General features: G+C 45.6%; 1 protein-coding gene across 1 annotated transcript; it reads left to right on the top strand.

Moving 5' to 3' along the window:
* The first annotated feature begins 4498 nt into the window (after positions 1-4498).
* Positions 4499-24112, top strand: LOC139755115 (pancreatic lipase-related protein 2-like). The gene is made up of 11 exons (XM_071673253.1): positions 4499-5160; positions 12368-12638; positions 14434-14717; positions 15043-15256; positions 15588-15752; positions 18229-18357; positions 18813-18943; positions 19593-19725; positions 21173-21299; positions 21442-21648; positions 22713-24112. Exons 1-11 carry the CDS (start codon positions 5149-5151, stop codon positions 22954-22956), a joined length of 1917 nt encoding a protein of 638 aa, XP_071529354.1. The 5' UTR covers positions 4499-5148; the 3' UTR covers positions 22957-24112.
* Positions 24113-26159: the final 2047 nt, after the last annotated feature.

Genomic DNA, 26159 nt, shown 5'->3' with positions numbered 1-26159 from the left:
CATAGTTAGTGGTTAAGAGCAGTTGCCATAGTTAGTGGTTAAGAGTAGTCACCAGTTGCCACAGTTAGTGGTCTGAATAGTCACCAATTGCCATAGTTAGTGGTCAAATTGGTCACGACTACCGGTGGATGTTAGTGGGAACCACACAACCCGTCATCGTGGCCAGGAGGCTGAGCTGGCTCTCGCTGTTGTTACCAGTGATGCCAAAGGCGGCGGAGCCGTCGACAAGCCACAACCGCCAGGCAGGCGCGTCCATGGTGAGTCCTATGTAAGGACGAGGGAGGCACAGGAGGTGTGGCGGTGGGTGGTGATGGCTCCTCGCCAGCCAGCGCACACTCTGACCACGTACACTGGGAGAGAGAGAGAGAGAGAGAGAGAGAGAGAGAGAGAGAGAGAGAGAGAGAGAGAGAGAGAGAGAGACAGAGAGAGAGTTCTATTTACATAGTGTTCATTTCATATCAAATCGAAATCGTGTCTCTTTCCCACCTCCGCACCTGATGTAGTCAGTGTCAGGTTTGGCTTGCAAAGTGTTCGTTCTTGGCCCTGAAATGAACTGGTCTTCTCTTAGCAACGGACAACATATATATTCACTCTAAGGCTCAGTCCTCTGTTCTTAACGCTTCCTCGCTAACGCGGGGAAATGGTGAATATAGATGTGTATATATATATATATATATATATATATATATATATATATATATATATATATATATATATATATTAGAAAGGATCACAATTTTGCGCGTGATCAAGATATTCCTATGAGTCTATATATATATATATATATATATATATATATATATATATATATATATATATATATATATATATATAGCACCACGATTCCTTTGGTTTGAGTTCCCACAGTCCGGTCGGCTGGTGTAGGAGGTCTTCTGTGTGCAGTATATATATATATATATATATATATATATATATATATATATATATATATATATATATATATATATATATATATATATATATATGTATATATATATCTCGTCAGTCATAGCATCAAAAGGTACTGAACCCGACCAACTGCAGGGGGTTAGCATTTTCAGAACAAGTGAAAGTTTGAGACTTACGACGTATGTGAGGTTTTCCTCTTTACAGGCTTCCACTGCCGCAGTAAAGAGGTATCATTTTGTGGCCAACTTGTCCATGAATGTTGGGAGCTTTGGACGATCATCGTCTTCATCCACAGCACCGGTCGCTGTTGTGTGGTAGAAGAAGCGCCTTTCTTACTGAACCGCCTCAGGGCAGCGGACGTTCATCATTCTTCGTTAGTTTTCGTCGCTTTAATCATCAGAAACGAAACTTTCTAAGACTTCCACCTCTCCTGACGGAGGGTGAAGGCGGCGGCAGTACAGGTGAAGGCTGAAAATCATAACCGCTCGAACGTACATATACATTTCATCCCCCAAAACCTGAACTTTACAAAGAGATTCGTTTCACCACAACATCGGTGATCTTATGGTGTCCCCGTGAGTCGTTTCTCTTGGGTTTTTCCTTGTCTCAGAAGCATCCGTCCTCCTAAGTAACACCTGTGACTCTGGTCTTGTCAAACAGCTGGCAGAAGCGAAAGAGGTTGCGTCTCTCGCAGTCAGCAGTGCCCGGGCTGTTCCTGTCGCAAACTCTGCCTTGCGTCTTCATTCCGTTCCTCGCAGACCCGAGCGACCTTGTGGCTCAGTGGTGTCCAGCCAGGGTGGTCGTTCGCTGTGGTATCATCTGCAGATCCCACGAGAGAATGATGATCCTCTGAATCTAGTCTCCTTTATCGAGCTTCGGTGAGTTACAGAGATGATACCCTAAGCTGTAATTCGAACCCAAGGGGGGACGCACAGATGACCACATATCCTTTCAAAGATTTTACCGGATACGTCAGTGTTGTGAGGGAGGACAGACTGCAAGGATCACAGCCACTGTGACTTTTAGGGAATCACCAGCGGGCGAGAAGGTAACCTGTCGACCACAAACAACACGAGCTAACTGCGACCAGTCACTTAAATACCGTAAGTCTCAGAAGTCTTGCTTTTTATATGTGAGACTAACCTTTACCACAGACCCTTCGACCTCTCGTTACCTCCGCTTTGGTTGGTGAAAGCGGCCAACAGTTCGTCTTCAGTTCTTTACCTCAAAGTAGCTGTTGCTTCTGTCTCCTCCGTAGAATATAACTTTCCCTTTGCCAGCTGCGGCGTTCATCTCTCCCACCACCAGGAAATTAACACCCTCCTTCCTTCCCCCACCTAAATATAACTGTCTTGCCTCATCATAATTACCTCCCATTCTCCAATGTCGTAAGAACACCTACTTTCCCCTCGTCTGAATAACCCTCTTCCTTCCCCGGTGTAGTTATAATTACTTTCTCACTAAAACAAACACTTTACAACAACCTTCAGTTAAAATTATCGCTTCCTCCTCCTCCTCCTCCACCCAGGATTATCGCTTCCTCCTCCTCCTCCTCCACCCAGGATTATCGCTTCCTCCTCCTCCTCCTCCACCCAGGATTATCATCCTCCATACCCGTTTGGAATACGTATTTCCCAGCCTCACGTCCACCTATATCTCCTATAATGGCGTAATCTCGCTTTTCCACCATATAAACTCTGGTAGTCACCCCACCCTGGGCTGTGAGTACTGTCATTTCTAGCGATATGATCAACATCTTTGTTAACTCCGTAATCAGTACGTGCCTCTTCTTGCAACTGGTTCATCCCTTCTCTAATCAAACCCTATATTTCCATAGCAATATGGTCGATCAACCTATGATCATTGCCTAGCCAAACACTAAATCTCACAATTTCTGACAACGGGAGCAATTCTAACTCACTCTAAATACCAGGAAACAGCTGTGTCCAGTCTGTGCATCAGGGACAACAGTTCGTCGTGACACTCTGTATATCAGAGACCACTGTCTCACGCTCTCTGTGCACCATGAATCGCTGTCTCACTGTGTGCAATAGTGAATCACTGTCCGACACACTTTACGCATCGGGACACACCCTGTACACCGGGGATAACACACTGACACACCCTGTACACCGGGGATAACGCTCTGACACACCCTGTACAGCGGGGATATCGCTCTGACACACCCTGTGCACCGGGGATATCGCTCTGACACACCCTGTGCACCAGGGATATCGCTCTGATACACCCTGTACACCGAGGATATCGCTCTGACACATCCTGTACATCGGGGATATCGCTCTGACACATCCTGTACATCGGGGATAACGCTCTGACACACCCTGTACACCGGGAATATCGCTCTGACACACCCTGTACACCGGGGATAACGCTCTGACACACCCTGTACACCGGGGATAACGCCTGACACACCCTGTACATCGAGGATAACGCACTGACACACCCTGTACACCAGTAACCTCTGTCCGCATCAGTGTCTCCGAGGTACATGTTGTACCCCGGGTAAGAATAAACCACTTCGAAGCCTTGGACGAGAGCGACGCCACACCCTCAAGGTCACGCCCGTCTCCTCCTGAGGAGCTGACACCAGTTTTCTCCTCCGCTTCCAACCTCGTCCTCACCCTCCTCTCCCCTTCCATCTCACTCATTCTCACTCTCTCCACTTATTTGCTTTCCCTCCCTTACTCCTCTTCCCTCTCAGTTCTAAACCAGCGAGTGGGTAAGTTTGGTGATCCAGCAGCAGTAACTGTAGCCAGGAGCAGGAGCAAAAGGTCTCCCAGCAGCAGTACCAACATCTGCAGAAACCAGGAGCGTTTTAGCACTCTGGGATTCTCGCGGTCTGCCGCCCAAGGCAGTAGCAAGTAGGGACTGGAAGATCAGCGGGTGGGCGGACTGTATTCCCCTCTCAGGTCCAGCAGCAATTTTGGAACTGGCCGCAGGAGGGCTAGCGTGTGCGTGGGAATGGAGGTCTTCCCCTGACCACATCGGCAGGAGGGCCAGCGTAGCCTAGGAACTTCACCGAGTGTTGCCTGTATGTGGATCTTCCTTTATCCTGGCCATGTGACGTTAGGTGGTGCGCGGATGCAGAGTGCATCCCTAGAATTAAGAGCAATATTGTGACCAGGGTTTAGAAACGTCAGCGAGTGTCTAGATGATCAAGGTTCCTCCTGCAGCAGGCCCAGCAACAGATCCAGAGGAGTCAAGGAGTATATGGGTGTGTGAGTCCCCTGGGAAGCGGTAACACCAGAGGGGGCCCGGGACCATATGGGAGTATGAGTCCCCTCGCAGAAGGAAAAGTAGTATGTCCCCGGCAACAGTAGTAGCAGCAGCAGCAGCAGCATTATGGTCCAGAAGCGGTCATGAAAATGCTGGTAGGCAGATTCCTCGACAACACCATCTGCAACGTTGTGGGCCGCCACCACGAGTGTGTGAGTTTGTTATCTGGCGTCACCACGATCAGCAGACGCCACAGCCCCAGTAAATCTGTGCGTGCTGGGGGGAGGGAGGAAGGTGTCCTCTTGAGGCAGCAGCTTTCAACAGAAGAGAGTCAGCGAGTGTAAGGATGATGGACTTCCCGAGCGGCAAAACCAGCAGCAGCAGCAGGTTCCATTAACTTCAGCCAGTGTACGTGGTGACAGTGTTAGGAGACGTTCCTCCGTTTCTCTCTCCCCCTCATCACCCAGCCTTACAGAAGCGCCACACAGGGCTGCGAGCGTCATTTAGCGTGGACAGCGACAGTGTGTGTGTGTGAGTGTGGGTCGTAGGTCGGCCGCTGTTCCGCTGTCGTAACCTGGTTGTCCCCACCTCCCTCACCAGGCTGTAGCCAGGCCCAGAGGCGTCAGCCAGTGTAAACAGTGATAGAGAGGAGGGCGGGCCTCTCTCTCTCTCTCTCTCTCTCTCTCTCTCTCTCTCTCTCTCTCTCTCCGTCAGGAATTGGTTGTCACAGATCAACCATAGTTTAGCACGGACAGTTTGTTTGTAAAGGGCTCGTTCTCCCTTTCCCCACCTTCTCCGTCAGGAGCAGCGGTGCGTTGGAGAGTCAGTGTGCATAGTGAGTAGGGAGGGGGCAGACACCCTCTCTCATTCTCGCCGTTAACCACTTCGTTCTTCTCGTCAGCCAGCCAGTTACCTACGGGCTAGGTTGTGCCTAAGTGCTGCCGCTGGATCTCTGAACCACAGGAGTCTACACTGCCCTCCACAGGCAGCGGCCCCACTACAATGCCGTCCACGGTAAGTTATTTGGATGTTATCTATCGACAGGTTAGTCAATATCAATCATTCGTTTCATCTCTTAGAATGTGTACCATGCAAACAAAAGGGGTGGAAACCATTTAGAAATTGTTTGTTTTTTTTTGTTCATTCTCTCGTGGCTTCGTTGAGTTCTCCGGTTCGAAACGTGGTTCGTTGTTATGAGAAAGTGGTTTCGAAAAGCCTTGACACAGCTGGACAAGCATGGGAAACTGCCGCGCTGACCTGTTAAGTTTGGAACATAAACAAAGGCAGTGTTCTACTGGAATGATCTCACAAAAGGCAAAAATGTTGACTTAAGTTCCACCTCTCATCTAGCACGTTCTAGTATCTAGTAAAGCCGAGTGGTTGAAACAGATGTATATGTTTAGCGTACAAAACTGAATTAACAACTGATGATAGTCTGTCAGTACGAGAGAAAACCGAAACGCGAATGAAGCACTGTGAAAATAACTGTCAGGATGTTTGACCACATAGAGAAAGAGAAAAAAAAGAATTAATCAGGAATCGTAGGATATCCTCGAGCCGTCCAGAGTTCACATGGGCGCAACATTCCTTCCCCCAGAGAGAGTCAAGAGACCGGGGGTAGAACACGCATCACTTACTGAGACCCGAGTCGGATTCGTCCAACACAGTTTTCCCTTCGAGAGTGAAAGCTAGCGAGGAGTCTTGCCAACGCCGCCGCCAGCCTGCTAGCGAACACTCGGGTTATGGGACCACTTTCTCTCGACCGGCGTGGGTCGTGTGTGCCTGGCAGTGCTCACGATGCTGAGGGTTAGCTTGCATGAGACAGAACCATAGCCAGAGGTAGTAAGATCACCATATATATTGGTTGTATGTAACGCAGGAGGGAACGTTATCAACAGACTGGCTTGTAGGTAGTTAGGCAGGTGTTATATTAGTAGGGTATGAGGTAACGAGTAGGTTAGTAGGCAGGGAGGGAGAAATGTCAGTAGCTTCGGCATCAAGTTGGTTAGTAGGTAGACGATAGGCAGGTGGGTAAGAAGTACACAAGGATAGAGAATACAGACCAGGCAAGAGATGGTTATGACTAACGCAGGTAAGCTGGAGACGACCTCCACGTAGCAGTCAATACTCGTCAATTCTGTATTCACGGGCCGCCCAGGGTCGAGCGCATAGGTTCGAATCCTGGTTGCGGTAGTCTGTCCACGTTTAATCCAACTTTTCATCCATCTTTAGGGGCTGGTCGAGAAAACGGGTACCTGGCTCAAGCAAAGTCATGGGATGGCCTTGATTAGGGCCTCAGTTGCCCGTGCCGTCTTAACTAACTTCAAAAAATACTAGGCACATTCAAAGAATACACAGATACTACTCTTCATGCCTCTTTATTTCATCTGTCTTATTTAGGATCACCTTCAAGATCCTTTCTCAAGAGAGAGTCCTGGTGTAGAGTAGCCCAGGACCTCTCCAAATGTAACCAGTTTTTGACTCCCGGTATGTATAACCTCGCGCGGGCAGAGTCCTGTAGCACTTGGTTGCCTCGTGCTATAGGTAAATAATATTTAAGTAGGTATGTGGTAGGTACCAAGTTGGTTGATGGAGAGATGCATGGTGTGTGATAGATAGGTAGAAGGATAGATGGGAGAGTAAATGAATAGGTATTATTCTGGTGAGACGGAAGTGTGGGCAAATGATAAGTAAGTGATAAGTAAGTATGCAGGATACCTGTAAGTAGGTAGTAGTTTTGTAAGTAGTTTTTTTGTGTGGTTGTTTATTTGTGTGCGTCTCCAGTTGCCGGATCTGGTGCAGAGCAACATGGCTACCACGTAAGCAGAGGGAAAGCGAGTCATTCGGTCCTCATGTCTCCTTGCTGTCCGGGATCTAACTCCACGTTTAGGTTTAGTTCTGAAATATCTATTGTCTAGATACAGAGACGAAGCATTTCAGTGTGAGTATAGGTGAAGGGCACATATCTAAGGGGTAGGTGAAGGCCAGTATAGAGCGTACAGTGGGTACAATACATGGACATAGGAGGGTGACGGGTGGGCACGAGTGGAGGCCTAGGAACCAGAAAGGTCCCTCATCCGTGATGTGGGTGGCGGGGGTGAGGGACAGAAGGTCTAGGATATATCCAATACATGATGTATAGTTACAAGGTAGGAAGTGATGCTGACAGCAACACGGGTAACACTAATTATGTAATCCAAAGCAAGTTTAAAATATGCCCTACATATATAGGATCTCTCGGAAACATTCGATTTACAGTGTGTACAGAAATGAATTTACATATACACTGAGGTGTGTGTGTTCGAAACAGGACACTGTGTAGCGTACAGTCGTTAACTCGTTAACATCACTAGCTTTGTGAGAGGTTAAAGATGCATTACATGTTGGGTACATAGTTACAAAATACACTAGTACAGTGCATGCTATTAGTAATTCACTGTAATACAAAGAAGGTCTAGGTAGGTACATTACAAGCTGAACATTGTGGGTACAGAACATGCTTGTAGCATGATGGATGGTACGGGTGTTTACATTGCTCAGGGCATGAAGAATTTTGAATATAGAGTCAGTGTGCTATCACGGATAACACGACCACTAGAGCCATCACAAAGCAGTCGAAACGGTAAGTACTGAGGTCTAAGATCACTGGTTTTGGGGGCATTCGACAGTATATTGTCCGTCTCTGTATGTCGTTCACATTAAACATCATCAGCTGGGGATGATTGGCTGAGGTCTCCTCTGTTATGCCTCCGGCAGTAGGGTCAGACTGACGGTATAAGGAAGGCTGGAGGTTATGGCCGGCTGTGTTCAGTTCCCCCTGCCTGGTAGAGGCTAGGCTACGCTATAGGCCCCCCTTGGGAGGGGGATGTACGAAGTGGGTGGAATGGGCCAATTGTCGGTTCTCCACACGGAGAGAGAGAGAGAGAGAGAGAGAGAGAGAGAGAGAGAGAGAGAGAGAGAGAGAGAGAGAAGAGAGAGAGAGAGAGAGGCATGGTCACTCGGGGATGCCACTGGCCTTGTGGTTTCATATCGCTCCTTGTTAATGAATCTGTAAGATAATGGACGCTAATCGCTAGTCGTGTGTGGAAAAAGTATTACCGAAGAGAGGTAACGGGGGTACTAAATAGTTCTTATAGCTGGCAAAGAGAAAACGTAGATGTTAAGAGTTATCAAATGCTATTTTTCCACACATTCGATCTTTTTTTCTTGGTTTCCTCCACACAACAGAACGAAGTGAGCTGAGTTAGCATCGAAGTAGCCGCGCCAGGATTAGCCGAGGTGATCCATAGGTTGGGTAGGCTAATATATATATATATATATATATATATATATATATATATATATATATATATATATATATATATATATATATATCCCTGGGGATAGGGGAGAAAGAATACTTCCCACGTATTCCCTGCGTGTCGTAGAAGGCGACTAAAAGGGGAGGGAGCGGGGGGCTGGAAATCCTCCCCTCTCGTTTTTTTTTTTTTTTTAATTTTCCAAAAGAAGGAACAGAGAAGGGGGCCAGGTGAGGATATTCCCTCAAAGGCCCAGTCCTCTGTTCTTAACGCTACCTTGCTAATGCGGGAAATGGCGAATAGTTTGAAAGAAAGAAGAAAAGAAAGATATATATATATATATATATATATATATATATATATATATATATATATATATATATATATATATATATGTATATATATATATATATATATATATATATATATATATATATATATATATATATATATATATATATATATATATATATATGTGTGTGTGTGTGTGTGTGTGTAACATATCTGACTTAAATCTGGACCATAGAGAGAAGAGTAACAACACAGGTTAAGCGATAATCGACGAATATTAGGAAAATGTGTCCACTCTACCAGTTCCTCACCATCATGGACCTGCTTGAAAAATCACGTGATTTGTGATTTTTTTTTTCTTTAACACGTCAGAGTATCGCAAAAGACTCTGTCACGGTTTCCAATGCTGATGTCTGATATTACGAAGTCATTACACAGCTGAAACCTGCGACAGCATTACGGTCTGCGAAGGTTCTCGGCTCTTTCGACGCTCCGGTGGTCAACCAGGTCAGGGTTTACACTGACCTGGCCACGATTCTCTGCTGTTTACGACGACTGTCCCTAGTGTTTATGATCTAGGAACCTATACAGGCCGATTCGAATCTTGAGATAGGTAGATTTAAAGTCCATTTTACCCCCACATAGCTGAGGCTGGAGACATAATACCGAACGCTAGTTGACGAGCAGAGTCTTAACCTCCAATGTGGCCGAGGGAGCAAGACGCCCCTACCAATTGTCTCTCTATACTTACGTGCATTTTGATGTCTCCAGCACGCACCATACTGGTCGACGTGCAGCTGAGATCTCTTCGTTCCCACCGACACGCAGAGTAGTAAACCGCCTCATCACTGTCTCTTGTATAGCCTATTACGATGGCCAGGGGAGTACCAAACGCCTGAGAGAGAGAGAGAGAGAGAGAGAGAGAGAGAGAGAGAGAGAGAGAGAGAGAGAGAGAGAGAGAGCATCTCCATGACCCACACGGTTGGTTAGCAGGGAAGGTCTGCCTACCACAGAGAACCTTGCCTGAGGTAAACAAGGTGTACGACCACAGTATAGGTCAAGACGTGCTCTGAATACGACTTCTTCTCTTTTTTTTTTTTTTTTTTTTTTTTTACATATAACGTATTCCATCCACTTGTCTGGTCCACACTACTTCAGGCATCGTAATATACTTGTTGCTTGCTACTGTTACCACCTATCTTGATAGTGTTGTGGTTGGCTGAACGTGAGTTTGAACTTTTACTTGCTTCGCTCTTCACCCCAACAGGTCATATCAAATTTCTCTCTCACAATTACTCCTCGATCCATTACTGTGTTGAGTCTCCCCTCGTTACGTTTTCTCCTTGAGAGAAACAGTCTACTTTTCTAGTTTTCTAAGTGGGCCAATTGTACAGTTATAATAACTCTTGTTGGTTTAACTTCCCAATGAGTTGAACGTTGGCCAAAGTGGAGACGTGGCTCTTGGTTTAGATCAGGTCTCGTGGTATCGACTGGAATTTGTGCGGAGGTAAGGAGAATCTTGCGGGTTCATCGAGCAGGCTCTGAGAGCAGAGTGACGCTCGCTGCTCCCCATCAAGTGCACACATTAATGTGAGGTTGAGGGAAAGTCGGTCAAGCACATGACTACCTCACTCCTGCATGAGAGGCTGCATGCAACCAGTATGTCTAAGGAATTCTGATGAATGATGAGGTGGAAGTCCAGTGGTCCACTTGTGTTGAGAATGACTTCCCTGCAAGACTGGACAGGGAATCAACTTTACATACGTACTGCCACACCGACAGACAGACAGAGTCGTGTGAGGTGGAAAAACATCTGTTGTCCAACGACTTCACCACCCATACAACCATCGACCTAGGCTACGTATACCTCCTTCTTGAGTTCCTGAAAGGACGTTCTGAGGTTCTATGCAGCCTCCTCGAGACCACAGGAAACACTTAGTTTTCCTTCCTCACTGGTGTTTCGAGTAAAAACAAGAAAGATAACCTAAACTAAAGATTTATTTTTGATCGGTCATCAAGTCTCCTGGTTAAATATAAGTATCATATACTTCCTTCTCTTTTACTTTGCTTTTGGTGAAGGAAGTTCTTGAATAATAGAAGTGGAACATAAATTCTTCACAGAACATAAACTGTTGGACTAGTGTCTTCCACAGACGAACCCATCACTCTTTAGTGGGGAAATGGGGGAAAGACACGGGAGGAGACCTGTGAGTCGAGGATTATGGGGTGGAAAGCTGAGGTGTGAGGACCCGGGAGTGAGAGAGCTGGATTTTCCCTCACAAATGCATCTATCCTCTTTCTTTTGACGTCTGTAAATTCTGAAGGACCAACACTTCTCTCCTCTCCGCCACTCCTGTGCTCTCCTTCCTCCGTCTCCTTACCCCTTAATCGCTGAACTCGCAGTATCTCTTCGTGGTCCTTACGAAATCGTTCACATCTTCCAACAGTCTTCCACAAACATCCCATAACAGTAGAGAGTGACTTTTGCCTCCCTTGTTATTTTCTTGTTCATTATGTACTTGAGACTGGCCAGTGCATGAATACTGTAGCATCTCCTCATAACATCTAGGCTTAAGCTTGTTTCACTTGTTATTTCCTCATTCATTATGTAACGTTCGTGACCAACGTGTGATTACTTGTCTCATTCTAGGGTATCATAGCTGATATATATACATATATATATATATATATATATATATATATATATATATATATATATATATATATATATATACAGATACAGAATGGAGCTAGTGGAGCAAAGCGTCACCTTGGCTAAAACTCATCTTTCTTACAAAGGAGAAGGTAAACAGGCGATCTGATACAAATATTCAGTGTTTTCAAAAGGATTTGATAACCATCATCTTAAAGCGGCAACCTAACGCAAGATTTGTTTGATTTCCCTCGTAGTAACGGATGCAAAGTCACCGTAAGTAAGCGTGTACCCGGAGCAGGATTGTTTACGTTTTCTTCAGCAGGTTTGGTAATCTAAGACCAAAGGAATAATGTACTAATGAGAAATAGGAACGCCATAGATACATTTTAGAACAGATGTGACGAATGCATCGCTTCAGATCCACGATTTACCGTAGCTGTGTCTTTCCTTACAGTTTTCAGATATTTTTACTTAAGCCATGTTTTTTTCTATTTTTTTTTTTTGCCCTTACCACAATGTCTTGCTTCGTGAACTCGTCTAGTGTCACAAATAACTCCAGAAGGACTCAGTGTTCTGTTACTGTACGTAATGCTTCTAGTAATGCTCCAAATCAAATGGCAATCGACCATAGTACCCCAACCAGAAGAATGGCAAGAAATTACTTAAGTTCAGGTTAGAATTGATGCTTACCAGAGAAAACGAACGTGGGCGATGAAAGCTTCTGGGGATACCTAGATAAAAAGTTTGATACGCCGTATAGTAATGTTATCAGTATCTTTTCGACTCTCTCTCTCTCTCTCTCTCTCTCTCTCTCTCTCTCTCTCTCTCTCTCTCTCTCTCTCTCTCTCTCTCTCTCTCTCTCTCCTTGCAATCCCAACCAGGGAAAGTATGTCTATCTCGCTTATTTTGTAAGATAGATTATGTACTCATAGGACATGACAGAGGTTCCTAACATAGACAGGTGCGTCTTCTACAGGAGAGCGGAGGAGCAGCCAAGACCAGGAGAGTGTCCCTGTGGTGGTGGCTGGTGGTGGCGGCGGCGGCGGCAGCGACCTCGGTGGCGACGCAGGAGAACCACCGCCAGCAGAAGCAGGAGAGCCACCAGCAGGAGAACCACCAACAGAACCTCCTCATGGACATGATGTCAAGCCTGATCGACCTGCCTGTCATCGGTAACGTCCTGCGCGCCTCCGTCCACCCCATCTACCGCCCGCTCGTCAGCCAGTTCCAACCAAGGATCAACAACAGTTAGTTTCACACTCGTCCAAAACTCCTTTTAGCCATTTTCACATCAGTATCACGTCTACGTCTCACTTGCATGGGGTTGGGGGGGGGGGGGGGGACTTAAGTGATCACAGACGCGATCCTTTTTCCTTTCTTTTTTTTTTTTTGGCGGACAGTGATTCTATAGACGTGGGATCTTCAACGTTAGGGCAGGTGGGCGGGGGCCAATATCAGCGGTAGAGTTGCCGCTACCTTGTTGCTCAAAGCTTGCTCAACTGCCAGCACGAAAGTTCCTTTTGAATTCATCCGTTCCATCCTGGGGAAGTCTGGAGTGGAGGGAGCATTCGTGAACGCAGTAATCGCCCAAGTTCAATGCATGAACGGCGAAGTACCTTACCGGAACATTACTGACGAGATCTTAAAGAATTTGGTTTGGAGCGTGCTACCAGATGTTTTAAGTTCTTCTCGTGTATGCGTGAGGTAGATCCACACACACCGTACAGCCTCTCTCACCACACAACCTATGTCGTGTGTGTTGGTAGCTCTATGTCCTCCACATCATGCCCGTCCATGTCTGAGGATGGCTGATGGGTACGAAATCCGCCGTTCGGTACTTCGTAATCGTCCAATTTCCACCTATAGATGCTCATGCGTCGGATGAACCCGAAATACCTTTCGATCCTCACACGCAAGACACTTCCAAAACGTTTGATCGCGTTTAGGTCAATGTTGCCACAGTGAGGTCTTCAGCGAGGACAGGCCTTGTGTAGTGGATGAAAAAAAGAATGAAAAAAGAAATAGAGGAAAGTGAATAGAATAAAATAGACGTGTTTGAGGGAGTTTGCAGCTTGCCTTTCAGACGGTTTCATGTTGTTAGGGAAGGCATGAGAAGGTAAAGAGCTCCAAAGCATAGCAGTGTAGGGATAGAAGCAGACATCATAACTTCCTATTCTTGAGTTGCCAACGGACACATAATGATTACGTAATGCGGTGGCTCGACTGGTATTGTATAGCATTAAGTAATGGCCGAGGGACGCAAGCACGTATCAGATGCATATATGGAGAAAGAAAACGCGTCTAACAGCGCAGCTGAGGGAAAATGGGTAAAGTTAAGACGTCATATTGGGAGAGTTGGTGAGTTCAGATCGTTTTAAACTCGACTGTGTCGTGTCAATGCGCGGAGCAAGAACCTTTAGTCTGCATCATTGTGATCAATGTCCCTGTGATTTCTGTTATGATCTGCTTCTCCTCGTACACTATCTTCCATCATGACAGCATCAACGTGCAAATTTCACTCTCTGAAACCAATTTAATTTTCAATTTAATGTATGCTGAAACGCCATAGGCAACTATATGCCCGGATAAAGACCATCTCCTCTAAGCTATATACACATATACACTAACTTATGCCAGGTACCCAGTTTATCAACCAGCCGTTCGAGGAGGATGAACATCTGGGTTGACTGCGGAGCGATTGCTGTGGCCAGGATTCGAACCGATGAGGGCTCGACCATGAGCAGGCCCGTGAATGCGTAAGGGTCATCTTGTATATAAGATGAAGAAAGAATGCTATCCACGTATCTCCTGCAAGTTGTATAGGCGCCTCCAAGAAACGCGGGAGTGGAAATCTTCCCCTTCTGTATCACTTTCCAAAGGAGGGAATAGAGATAAAAGGCAAATGATGATCTTTTTTTCCTCCAGGATCCTGTCATCTGTTCTTGGACGCTACCTCGCTCACGCGGGAATTAGGTAACACGCATGTCTCATCTACCCTCGCCAATAATCTATTTCCCGTTTTCTCTGTGTCCCATGATGCAGGAGACCGCGAGAACGAGTTCCCTGAGCTGTGTTTTGGCGAGCTGGGGTGCTTGTTCACCGACCACGACTTCTTCCACCCGATCCACCGGCCGATCAATCTGCCACCCAACCAAAGGGACGAGATCCAGGCGCTCTTCACCGTGCACTCTAGGGAGGACAGCTTGGGCAGGGTGGTGGAGGCTCTGGACGTGAGGCAGGTGCTGAACACGACCTTCAGTCCAGGCAGGAGCACGAAGATTTTGATCCACGGATTCTTAGACCACAACGGCGTAACGTGGATGTGGGTAGGTGGAGGAACCCCTCTCATGGGCATAATGGGTAGGGTAGAAGTTCATTCTTGTGGGTATAATGAGCAGAGGTTCATTTTTGTGGGTATGATGGGCAGAGATTCATCCTTGTGGGTATAATGGGTAAGATGAAGGTATCAACTCTATTGACGTAATAGGCTTTGGTAGACACTCGTTCTTCCAAAGACTCTTGAAGGAGTTTATGCTGCTGTTTCAAATGGTCTTATGACACGACTCGCTGAGGCACTGCTCCTCCTCCTTCATCACTGTTCAGCTATGATAGCCTCGTCGTCTACCACTTCAGCTGGAGTTCCCCTTGCAGGACATGGTCCGCGCCCTGCTGGTCTACGGGGACTTCAACGTGGTGACGGTCGACTGGTCTGGCGGATCGCAGGCCCTCTACTCACAGGCCACAGCAAACACTCGAGTGGTCGGCCTCGAGGTCGCTCACTTCATCAACTGGCTCAAGGACAACCTTGATCTTGACCCCGGGGACGTGCATATCATAGGTCACTCACTGGGGTCACATACAGCAGGTAGGTGAATCATACAGTCATGACTCACAACACTACAGGTAGGTGAATCATACAGTCATGACTCACAACACTACAGGTAGGTGAATCATACAGTCATGACTCACAACACTACAGGTAGGTGAATCATACAGTCATGACTCACAACACTACAGGTAGGTGAATCATACAGTCATGACTCACAACACTACAGGTAGGTCAATCATACAGTCCTGCCTCACAACACCCTTATTTCTGGATGTTTTATCCCCAATTTTGGCTCTACTGTTAAGTTATATGTTTGCGTCAGATTTAGTATTATATCGTGGGATGCCAATCACTCCTGACGCTGCAGGTTACGCCGGCGAGCGGGTGTCGGGGTTGGGGCGCATCACAGGTCTGGACCCGGCTGAGCCCTTCTTTCAGTACATGCCGCCCTCAGTGCGTCTCGACCCCTCTGATGCTCTCTTTGTTGACGTCATCCACACCGACGCCGACTCCATCCTCAACCTGGGCGCAGGTACGTGGGCCAGCCCTTACAACAGCAGCTTCCTCAGTTCAAATGACGCGTCGCCCACCAGAATTAAGGCCAGCTGGCTTGGATGACTGACGTACGTAAAGACTTGATTAAGAACTGGAATGGTAAAGGAAATTTGAGCACTTATGGTGAATACAGACTTGGGATGAAGAAAGACTTAGGAGTTTCCTATCGTTCCTCAGACTTTGTACAATAAGGTGATAATTCGTCTCATTAGGAATATCTCGAGAGATTTTACCCCATCATTTGAGGAGGATTAAAGATGTAATCAACCTTCTGCACTTTGCTGCTAGTTTGTGTATAGTCTTGTGGATAAGGGTCGCTTTGGCACATCCTGCGAAAGAGGGTACAATACCCTTGTGAAATTATGAGCCAAGTGGTTGGTGGCCAACTGGTGCACAGGGGTATGCTGTCACAATGTTCAGCACCGTTAGGTTTTACATGTGTGTATATAAACCTTTATTTCTCTCCAGAAATTAAGAGGGTTACGGGATCAGTGAAATGGGCTAACGCTACTTATATATCTAAAAAAGAAAACAATGTTTACTATTGCATGTTCCTTCAAAAGTCGACTCGTGATCGTGTGTATATATATATATATATATATATATATATATATATATATATATATATATATATATATATATTGATTAGAAAGGGTAGTGAGTGGTGGGATGAAGAAGTAAGAGTATTAGTGAAAGAGAAGAGAGAGGCATTTGGACGATTTTTGCAGGGAAAAAATGCAATTGAGTGGGAGATGTATAAAAGAAAGAGACAGGAGGTCAAGAGAAAGGTGCAAGAGGTGAAAAAAAGGGCAAATGAGAGTTGGGGTGAGAGAGTATCATTAAATTTTAGGGAGAATAAAAAGATGTTCTGGAAGGAGGTAAATAAAGTGCGTAAGACAAGGGAGCAAATGGGAACTTCAGTGAAGGGCGCAAATGGGGAGGTGATAACAAGTAGTGGTGATGTGAGAAGGAGATGGAGTGAGTATTTTGAAGGTTTGTTGAATGTGTTTGATGATAGAGTGGCAGATATAGGGTGTTTTGGTCGAGGTGGTGTGCAAAGTGAGAGGGTTAGGGAAAATGATTTGGTAAACAGAGAAGAGGTAGTAAAAGCTTTGCGGAAGATGAAAGCCGGCAAGGCAGCAGTTTTGGATGGTATTGCAGTGGAATTTATTAAAAAAGGGGGTGACTGTATTGTTGACTGGTTGGTAAGGTTATTTAATGTATGTATGACTTATGGTGAGGTGCCTGAGGATTGGCGGAATGGTAAAGTGTGTGGAAGAAGAAAGTTAAGAGTAAATGTGAATAAGAGCAAGGTTATTAGGTACAGTAGGGTTGAGGGTCAAGTCAATTGGGAGGTGAGTTTGAATGGAGAAAAACTGGAGGAAGTGAAGTGTTTTAGATATCTGGGAGTGGATCTGGCAGCGGATGGAACCATGGAAGCGGAAGTGGATCATAGGGTGGGGGAGGGGGCGAAAATTCTGGGGGCCTTGAAGAATGTGTGGAAGTCGAGAACATTATCTCGGAAAGCAAAAATGGGTATGTTTGAAGGAATAGTGGTTCCAACAATGTTGTATGGTTGCGAGGCGTGGGCTATGGATAGAGTTGTGCGCAGGAGGATGGATGTGCTGGAAATGAGATGTTTGAGGACAATGTGTGGTGTGAGGTGGTTTGATCGAGTGAGTAACGTAAGGGTAAGAGAGATGTGTGGAAATAAAAAGAGCGTGGTTGAGAGAGCAGAAGAGGGTGTTTTGAAGTGTTTTGGGCGCATGGAGAGAATGAGTGAGGAAAGATTGACCAAGAGGATATATGTGTCGGAGGTGGAGGGAACGAGGAGAAGAGGGAGACCAAATTGGAGGTGGAAAGATGGAGTGAAAAAGATTTTGTGTGATCGGGGCCTGAACATGCAGGAGGGTGAAAGGAGGGCAAGGAATAGAGTGAATTGGAGCGATGTGGTATACCGGGGTTGACGTGCTGTCAGTGGATTGAATTAAGGCATGTGAAGCGTCTGGGGTAAACCATGGAAAGCTGTGTAGGTATGTATATTTGCGTGTGTGGACGTATGTATACACATGTGTATGGGGGGGGTTGGGCCATTTCTTTCGTCTGTTTCCTTGCGCTACCTCGCAAACGCGGGAGACAGCGACAAAGTATAAAAAAAAAAAAAAAAAAAAAATATATATATATATATATATATATATATATATATATATATATATATATATATATATATATATATATATATATATATCGACGTTAGTGATGACACACACAGCCCGGTATTAATCCTTTAAAGATCTATTGTCTTGAGACTGAACACCTCTTGTGCCATTTTTTACCCACTTATCATCCTCTTTCCATAGACCGCCTAGTCTTCTGTTTACCTCTCCTTTCCCACGTCCTTCTGGGTGACCTTCCTTAACCAAGACAAGTACAGAGTCGTGTGTTGTATGCAGGCTACGGACTCTGGCAGCCGGTGGGTCATCTGGACTTCTACCCCAACGACGGCCGGAGTCAGCCCGGCTGCGACTCCCTGCGTCGCATCCCCTATGCAGCGCTCACCAGCGGCGTCAGTCTATACGAAGGTGAGTTCCTCCTCCTCCTCTTCCTCCTCCCCCGAACTGGATCCTCGTCTCCTAGTTCAGTGACTCGCATGTCGCTCTGAACGACGGGACGGTGTTTATCATTGAAGAATTGTGTAGGTCTATTGACCATTCATGGAATACACAGGTTTATAATCCTGGTCCCTCATGCATAGCTGTTATCTCGAATTCATCAACAATGGGAAAGATGCAGAGCAAGACAAAGAATATGTGTATAACCGTCTGACATGGGGCGGAGGGAGGGAATATAACCTTACCTTTTCCGTCTCAAAGGAGAGAATATATTGCAAATCGTAGGTAAAAACATTGATGTAGCTACAGTAAATCATTCCCTCAACTTCATCTGTGAGTTTTAGGTTGATGTATTTCATGTATTTTGCCGGAAGGATTATATTTCCGCTGTGTGTCATCTGAGCGTCTGTCCTTCTCTCCTGCAGGTCTGGACGCAGCCCAGAAGGAGCTCATTGCCTGTAGCCACAATAGGGCGCCTAAGCTCTTCACGGACTCCATCCTCTCCCAGTGCCCGTACACAGCCTTCCAGTGCAGCTCCTACCAACGGTACATGGATGTAAGAGGGGCAGACTTCTCCTTTACCATCCTGTCTCCTGACTAGATTAGGAATTTAGAGTACTATAAAAGTCCTCTAGCAGATGATCCTGTCGTAAGATGTTAGGTCTTCTATCACCTGGCTTTCCTGTATTCTACTTCGCAACCATCCGTGTCTAGTTGATGTAAGGCTCTTCGTGAATGGTTGGTTTATTCTTGGACTAGCAGGTGGTGATTTGAACTAAGTAACTGTATGATTTACAAGATGTTCACCGGGTATTATTGGCCTGCCATTCGAAGCGTTTGACAAATATACACGGGTGAGACTCAGCAGTTCATGATATATATATATATATATATATATATATATATATATATATATATATATATATATATATATATATATATATATATATATATATAAGTTCCTTTCGACAAGATCGCATCGCGGAAAGTGGTACAAGTTTCCTCGAAGAACTCAACACTCCAAAAGGAGTTTATCATTACCCTGCTCCTGATGGGAGTGTATCCTTAAAATCGGCAGCATTCCTCAGGGGATCTTGAGGCTGTGTGATTCAATGTTTATTTACTATTCTCCCCCTCATGTCCACGTTCGATGTCGTTCTGCAGTAAAGTCTCCAGCATTAACCGCTCTACTCTGGCCCACGCAGGGTGAGTGTGTCACGTGCGGGGAGGACGGGTCACAGTGCGCTCGCCTGGGTCTCCAAGCAGACGCCTGGCCGGGGAGGAACCACAGCCTCGTGCCCTTCTTCCTCTCCACCAGCGCTGGACCAAACTACTGCCGTAAGTCGTCATCGACCTGTTGGCTGTACGCACCTCCTCTTCCTCAACCTCCTGTTCCACCTCCTCTTCATCCTCTTATTCCATTATGTTCTTCTTCTCTGACCCCTTGAGCATAACGGTGCGACCCACGATCCCCTTGAGCACGACGGTACGATCCCTTGGTTAGGATGATCTGACTCCTGGCCTGAGCCTTAGTTTTAGAGATCTCGAGATTGAGATCTCCACAAGGCACACTCCGAGATCTGTGGACACTTCTACACAACCTTGTTCGAGAACCGATTGTCTTCCTCTTACAGACGAGCTTTTTGTCATTCTTCTAGTCTTAAGAGTGTCCGTTTTCTTTCTTCTTCTCCTCACTGTGTCTTGAATCGCTCGCTACTTTTGCATTAGATAGGAGTAACGATGAGAGGGGCAGGTGTCCCTGTTTGAGACTGGGTCGTGTACACCAGTTATCATGACCCAGATGCGTTAGTCGTTATATCACCTCTTAAATTTGTAACCATCAAAAATATAACAAAAAGTAAACACCATATTCAAATTGAATTCGTATATTTATGTAGTTCTTCATTATTTCTAATTAGAAAATGTATGTAGTTTTTTCCTCCCATAGTAAACTGCCTAAAACTGGTCAAACAGTTTAAAATCTTTGTCACAAACTTGTTTTAGTTTGTCACACAGTTTTAAGTTATTATGTCCGATGGTTATTGCTTTCTGTTGGCCAATACGAGAGTACAAAGTATATTTTGATAGTTTGCACTGCGCTGTCTTATTACTTTCGAGTCTTTTGGATGTTTCAAATGTCAAAAAGCTTTGGATATGAGATACGTAAAGTTAAGTAGGGGTGATGGCGGCGGCAGGGGGCATTATTTCGGGCTGAGATGTTTGTTTCGTCTACAACGGTCATTGCATAGGTTTTCTCCTCGCTTGTTCGAGTCTTGAAACTGATGTCTTGACTTCCATTCTCTGAAGAGTCTTTGATGTTTTAGTAAATACTAACACCATCACTGCCCTCGTTATCATCATCGTTAATGATGGTGAGGTGGAATCGACTGCGCGATAGGAGGGGTTAAGGATGCTATCACAGACACAACTCGATGGATTCAAGCAATGCGCTGCGTCACAGTGATCATGCAACAGGACCTGTGGAGACGCCAGCAACGTCGTCTAACTCGGGGACCAAGAAACTTGCTATTGGTCACTCAAAGACGACTGTAAAACTCTTGAAGCTTATGATAGTTTAAGTTTTTTTTGTATCACTATTTATAATTTTGGAGTCAAAATAACAGTGGCAAGTCTTAGCATATTATGATTTTGGAGTCAAAATAACAGTGGCAAGTCTTAGCATATTTTGCTTGTATCTATCTTTTTTGTTGGGCGAAGAAGGAAGAGAGGGGGGACAATTCTAGATGGCTTGTTCATTCCCTCCTTCCCTCCCTCCTTTCCTCAGTGTATCATTACCTGCTGACTGTGGACGTCGCCGATCCCGACGGCGTGGAAGGGTCCCTCCGTGGCAGACTGAAGGTCTCCTTCATCACGGACGATGGCAGCATCAAGGACTTCGACCTCACGCCCGAGTGAGTCAGGCATCGAACTCCACTCTCCGTCACTGAATGAATACTTACTTTCGTCCCATAAGTGGATCATGCTATTTCTGTAGCCTCAAATGTAATGCTTGTCCCTCCTGGGAACGTACTGACTTGCCCCTTTCTCTTCCAGCGCCCCGACGACCTTGGCTCGAGGGAGGTCGTATTCCTTCTTCCTGTACCATTTCCAGGATCTGAGCTCGTCTAGCGAGGCGCTTGTCCACTGGATCTACGAAGCAGACGTGTTCAACCCGCTCAGCTACTGCGTCCTCTTCTGCGACAAGGGCTTACCCCTGGCCAGGCTGAACTTCACCAGCGTCGACGTGGCTGGTAATGAGAGGTGAGTGGTTGGGTGGAGACAGAGAGAGAGAGAGAGAGAGAGAGAGAGAGAGAGAGAGAGAGAGAGAGAGAGAGAGAGAGAGAGAGAGAGAACAGGCGCTGGGGAAATGGGCGGGTAACCGGGTGGATGATGATGATGGAAAATGGGACGGTGATGATTGGGAAAATGGGCAGATGATACTGATGATGATGGGGAAATGGGCAGGTGATGACGGGGATATGGAGAAATCAAAATGGGAAAGTTGGCAGAGTATTAGATGATCCATGAGTGGCGGAATGATGTTGGGTGAGGCAAGATGATAATGGGTGAAGGACGGAATGATAAGGGAACAGCAGGATGATGACGGGTGAATGGGATGATGATGATAATGATGGGATGATCGGTAAGTAACAGGACGATACAGGGTGACGGAGGGATGAGACAACGTATGTGAAAGATGGTCGGGCCGTGAGGAGGAGTGTGAGTACAACAAGATGGTCCATGAGTGAGGAGAGGGAGCGGGTGCAGGATACTGCACAGCAATCAAGCTCAAGCTCAGGACATCAGCAGGAGCCCGTGCTGCGAGCAGAGGGCTTCTGAGCCACCGACAGAAAACGTGGTCCTCACTTCGAGTACCATCGCGTCTTCTGGTCCCACTCTGGGGTAAATCTGGTGTGTGTGTGTGTGTGTGTGTGTGTGTGTGTGTGTGTGTGTGTGTGTGTTATCGACACCAAGACGGAAGGAGGAAGATGATGTGAAGCCAAAGATAACAGTGAGTAGAAGAAATTTCACTGTCGGATGCAATGTCAGATCCAACGCAACTTTCACTTCACCCACATCACCTTACCCTCATCTTCACAAGAGCCTCGTCTTCTCTATACCTTTGATACCTCTGGCCTTTGACCTGCCTTGATGGGTCAGGTCAGGGGCCTTGGTTTCGCGAAGGTACATCAGAATCGTCACTATATTCCAGATTATCGTATCAATTGCTGGGTAGAAGAAGACGAAGACAAAGGTAAAATCAAGATGTCTTCTGTCCTTCTATGGCATACGTCATAATGTCCCGATGTCTTCTCTCCTCTTAGGATAGCACGCGGCAGTAACTTCACCAGCAGAAGCAACGAGGTGTTGATGTGCCACCAGCAGGGCCTGGAGGTGGTGAGGATCGCCAGCGAGGCTACGGTGAAGGTGGTGTCATCGCCTCATTGCCTGGCGACCGTCACCAGCCACGAGAGGAACGCCACCCACCTCCTCCGCCACCACAACCGCACCACAGGTCTGCTGGACGCTGGCCTGGCGTCCATAACCTCGATGTTTTCCACTGAGTGATGGAACGCTCGTCTGTGTACCTCTAACAGACCTCTATGATGATTCGTAACCCTCCACGTCCAGGGGAGAATCACAAGGAGGCTGGAAGGATCGACAGGTAACTTAATCCTTCTCACTAAGGAGTGATGGACCTATACAGAAATACTCTGGGAAAACTATAAGTGAAAAAATAAGACAAACGAGTTGACCATAGTAGTCTTTAAGTGTATTACTTCATCTCGCTGTGAGGGATTAATCCTCCTCACCTCTGACTCCCAAACGACATAGGACATTTACTGTAATCTAATGCGGGTATTCGACACATACAGGAAAGTTAGGTAGCCGGCTGCCTGGCACGGATCTCCCTCATTTGTATTATTCTCACCTTTCGACAGATCTGTCGCAACACGGATCGTTTGGAGAAGATGAGTAATTTGTGTCATGAAAGACAATGAAAACCAAGGAGGGTGACTGAAAGAGTTGTTGTTAGAAAGGTTAAGGGTAACAGGAGCTGGTGAGAGAATATAGTTGACCCAGGGATATCCCTGTCTAGGGTCATGGCCCTTACTGGTAGCAGGCCTACCCTAAAGCCTTCTAGTCCAAAGACATGGCCCTCACTAGCAGGCCTACCGACCCCTCAGCCTACCAAGGGCTGCAATCCTACTCCCTGGATGTCAACCACCATAGGACCGTCAATAACCCGAACAAGGATTTGTGGAGCGAGAGGCAAGGCTGTTAACACGCCATGAAGAGTAGGACGTAACGTGAGTTGACGTATCAACTTTAGCAAGACGTGGTTGATGTCTCGACAACTTTACTGTGGCTAAGGAAAGGTGCGTGATAGAAACACGTAACAGAATACTACTTGGCTGTTGCTTTATGCTGATGATGTGGTGGATTAGCTGGATATCGGAGCGAGGGTGGCAGATGGTGGACAGAGTCAAGCGAAGGGTAAAAGATTGAGTGATTGAGAGGTGAAAAGACGAGTGAGTACTTAGAACGTAGAGAGGAAGCTGCAGGGTGAAGTGGAATGAGAAAGATAGATAGATAGATAGATATACAAATAGATATAGATAGATAGATAGATAGATAAAGAGAGAGAGAGAGAGAGAGAGAGAGAGAGAGAGAGAGAGAGAGAGAGAGAGAGAGAGAGAGAGAGAGAGAGAGAGAGAGAGACTATCTACCCACGAGTGCCTATGACGAGGTTTTCACCAGTGGCGAGGCTAGCGCTTAGTGCTCACAGAGACAGAAGAGAGACAGGGAGGAAAGACTCGTGTTAAAGATGACAAGAATGTATATGCACAGTTGTTCACTCTAACCGCAACGATGAAAAGCGTCAGTAATATGGAAGCACAGATTTGTGTAATATCTTTAAGGTTTCTTAAATTTCTTTGTTTCATGCACAAAATATATTATATTTTTTCTATAACGTTCTGTTTTCTTACTTGATATATGCATATCAGATGAATTCCATGCAATTTTAATACGTGTATGTTTGCCACAAGCACGGATGGTACGTAACGAAGTGGCGGTACTTCGTTAAAAGTCAATGACCGTCCCATGGAAGGCTCAGTTAGACCAGTCAGTGAGGGCCATGTCCCCAGACACAGACAAGAGCCTAAGGAACACTCGAGCTCAGTTACAACTAGTTCTCGGTGGGCTACGCCGGTCGACAACTGGCATAAAAATGCTCAAACTTCGGATGCAAAATCAGGAAATGATCATTTGCTTCGTTACGTAGTACGACCGGTGAACCATACACTCGTACAAGGGGTCTGTCTGTCTGTTCCTGGCTTCTTTGGCCATCCATCAAAAGTCTCGAAGCTTTCATTTCGTTGGCGAGCGAGGCAATGCTTCAGTAATGGGCATGTGAACACGGCTGTGAGGGTGAAAGTGATGGGACTGCGGTGGTGGTGGTGGAGGACACTAGCCCGCATACTGGGACACAAATATATCCTTCCGATGATTGTTAGTTATCGTACGTGTACAACAATAATTGTTAGTTATCGTACGTGTATAACAATAATTGTTAGTTATCGTACGTGTATAACAATAATTGTTAGTTATCGTACGCGTATAACAATAATTGTTAGTTATCGTACGTGTACAACAATAATTGATAGTTATCGTACGTGTATAACAATAATTATTAGTTATCGTACGTGTATAACAATAATTGTTAGTTATCGTACGTGTATAACAATAATTGTTAGTTATCGTACGCGTATAACAATAATTGTTAGTTATCGTACGTGTACAACAATAATTGTTAGTTATCGTACGCGTATAACAATAATTGTTAGTTATCGTACGTGTATAACAATAATTGTTAGTTATCGTACGTGCATAACAATACTTTACATAGAAATTTGTTGTGTTAAGTTATAATGGTTAGGTTTCGTGTCCGGATTAACTGACAAGTGTTAGAAGGATGTTTTTAACAATCTGTTAATTATCAATGGTAAATGGATAATGTGGCAAATTGTTATTAGACTCTAGGTATGGTTAATTATCCTTATCAAGTCACGAAAGGTTGATGTAGAATGGAACTTATTTCGAAGCGGAGGAAAGACGTATTCTGGCCATTTATTTATCTTTGTAGTTGTCCATAGCCTAGTGGGAGAGGCTTGGGTGAGCGATGGTCTGTTGAAGCGAGGAGGAGTTATGATATGTGTCAAGCGATGACATTTTGTGGGTTCTTGTGAGCATCTAGTGTGCTGAGGCTTGAGGGCTTAACTCTACTGGACTTCTTCTTTAAGCACGGACAGAAGTAGCGTTGGTAAGTGAAGTAACTTTGTTAAGTACTGGCTCCTGATGAGGTGGACCGTCTCCACGAAACATGTCGAGCCACATGTATAGAAAAATTACACGTTAAATAGAATTGCATGAACACCTACTGAAGTGCGATTTTCACCTTTATATATATATATATATATATATATATATATATATATATATATATATATATATATATATATATATATATATATATATATATATATATATATATATATATATATTGTTCTCGTTGAACAAGGGACACTTCAACAACGGTTGCAACACCTGCTGGGGGCCTGTCAACAGGTCTCTGTTATCAGGTGGGTTGAGGAACTATATATAGACCCACAGTGTGCAGGAGGCAGCCCGCCTCCTGTTTGTTGACCTCACGTGACCACAAGAGCGTGAGTGAGGCAGGCTGGACGAGTGGCATTCCCCGTACTACT

Source organism: Panulirus ornatus, chromosome 18 (assembly GCF_036320965.1).
Source record: "Panulirus ornatus isolate Po-2019 chromosome 18, ASM3632096v1, whole genome shotgun sequence".
NCBI lineage: Eukaryota > Metazoa > Arthropoda > Malacostraca > Decapoda > Palinuridae > Panulirus > Panulirus ornatus.
This window is presented reverse-complemented; position numbering and strand designations above follow the sequence as displayed.

Excerpts from the sequence above, each read along its gene's own strand:
- LOC139755115 (XM_071673253.1), top strand. Across the intron at positions 14,718-15,042 it reads ACGGCGTAACGTGGATGTGG|GACATGGTCCGCGCCCTGCT; the intron begins GTAGGTGGAGGA and ends TTCCCCTTGCAG. Across the intron at positions 15,257-15,587 it reads ACTGGGGTCACATACAGCAG|GTTACGCCGGCGAGCGGGTG; the intron begins GTAGGTGAATCA and ends CTGACGCTGCAG.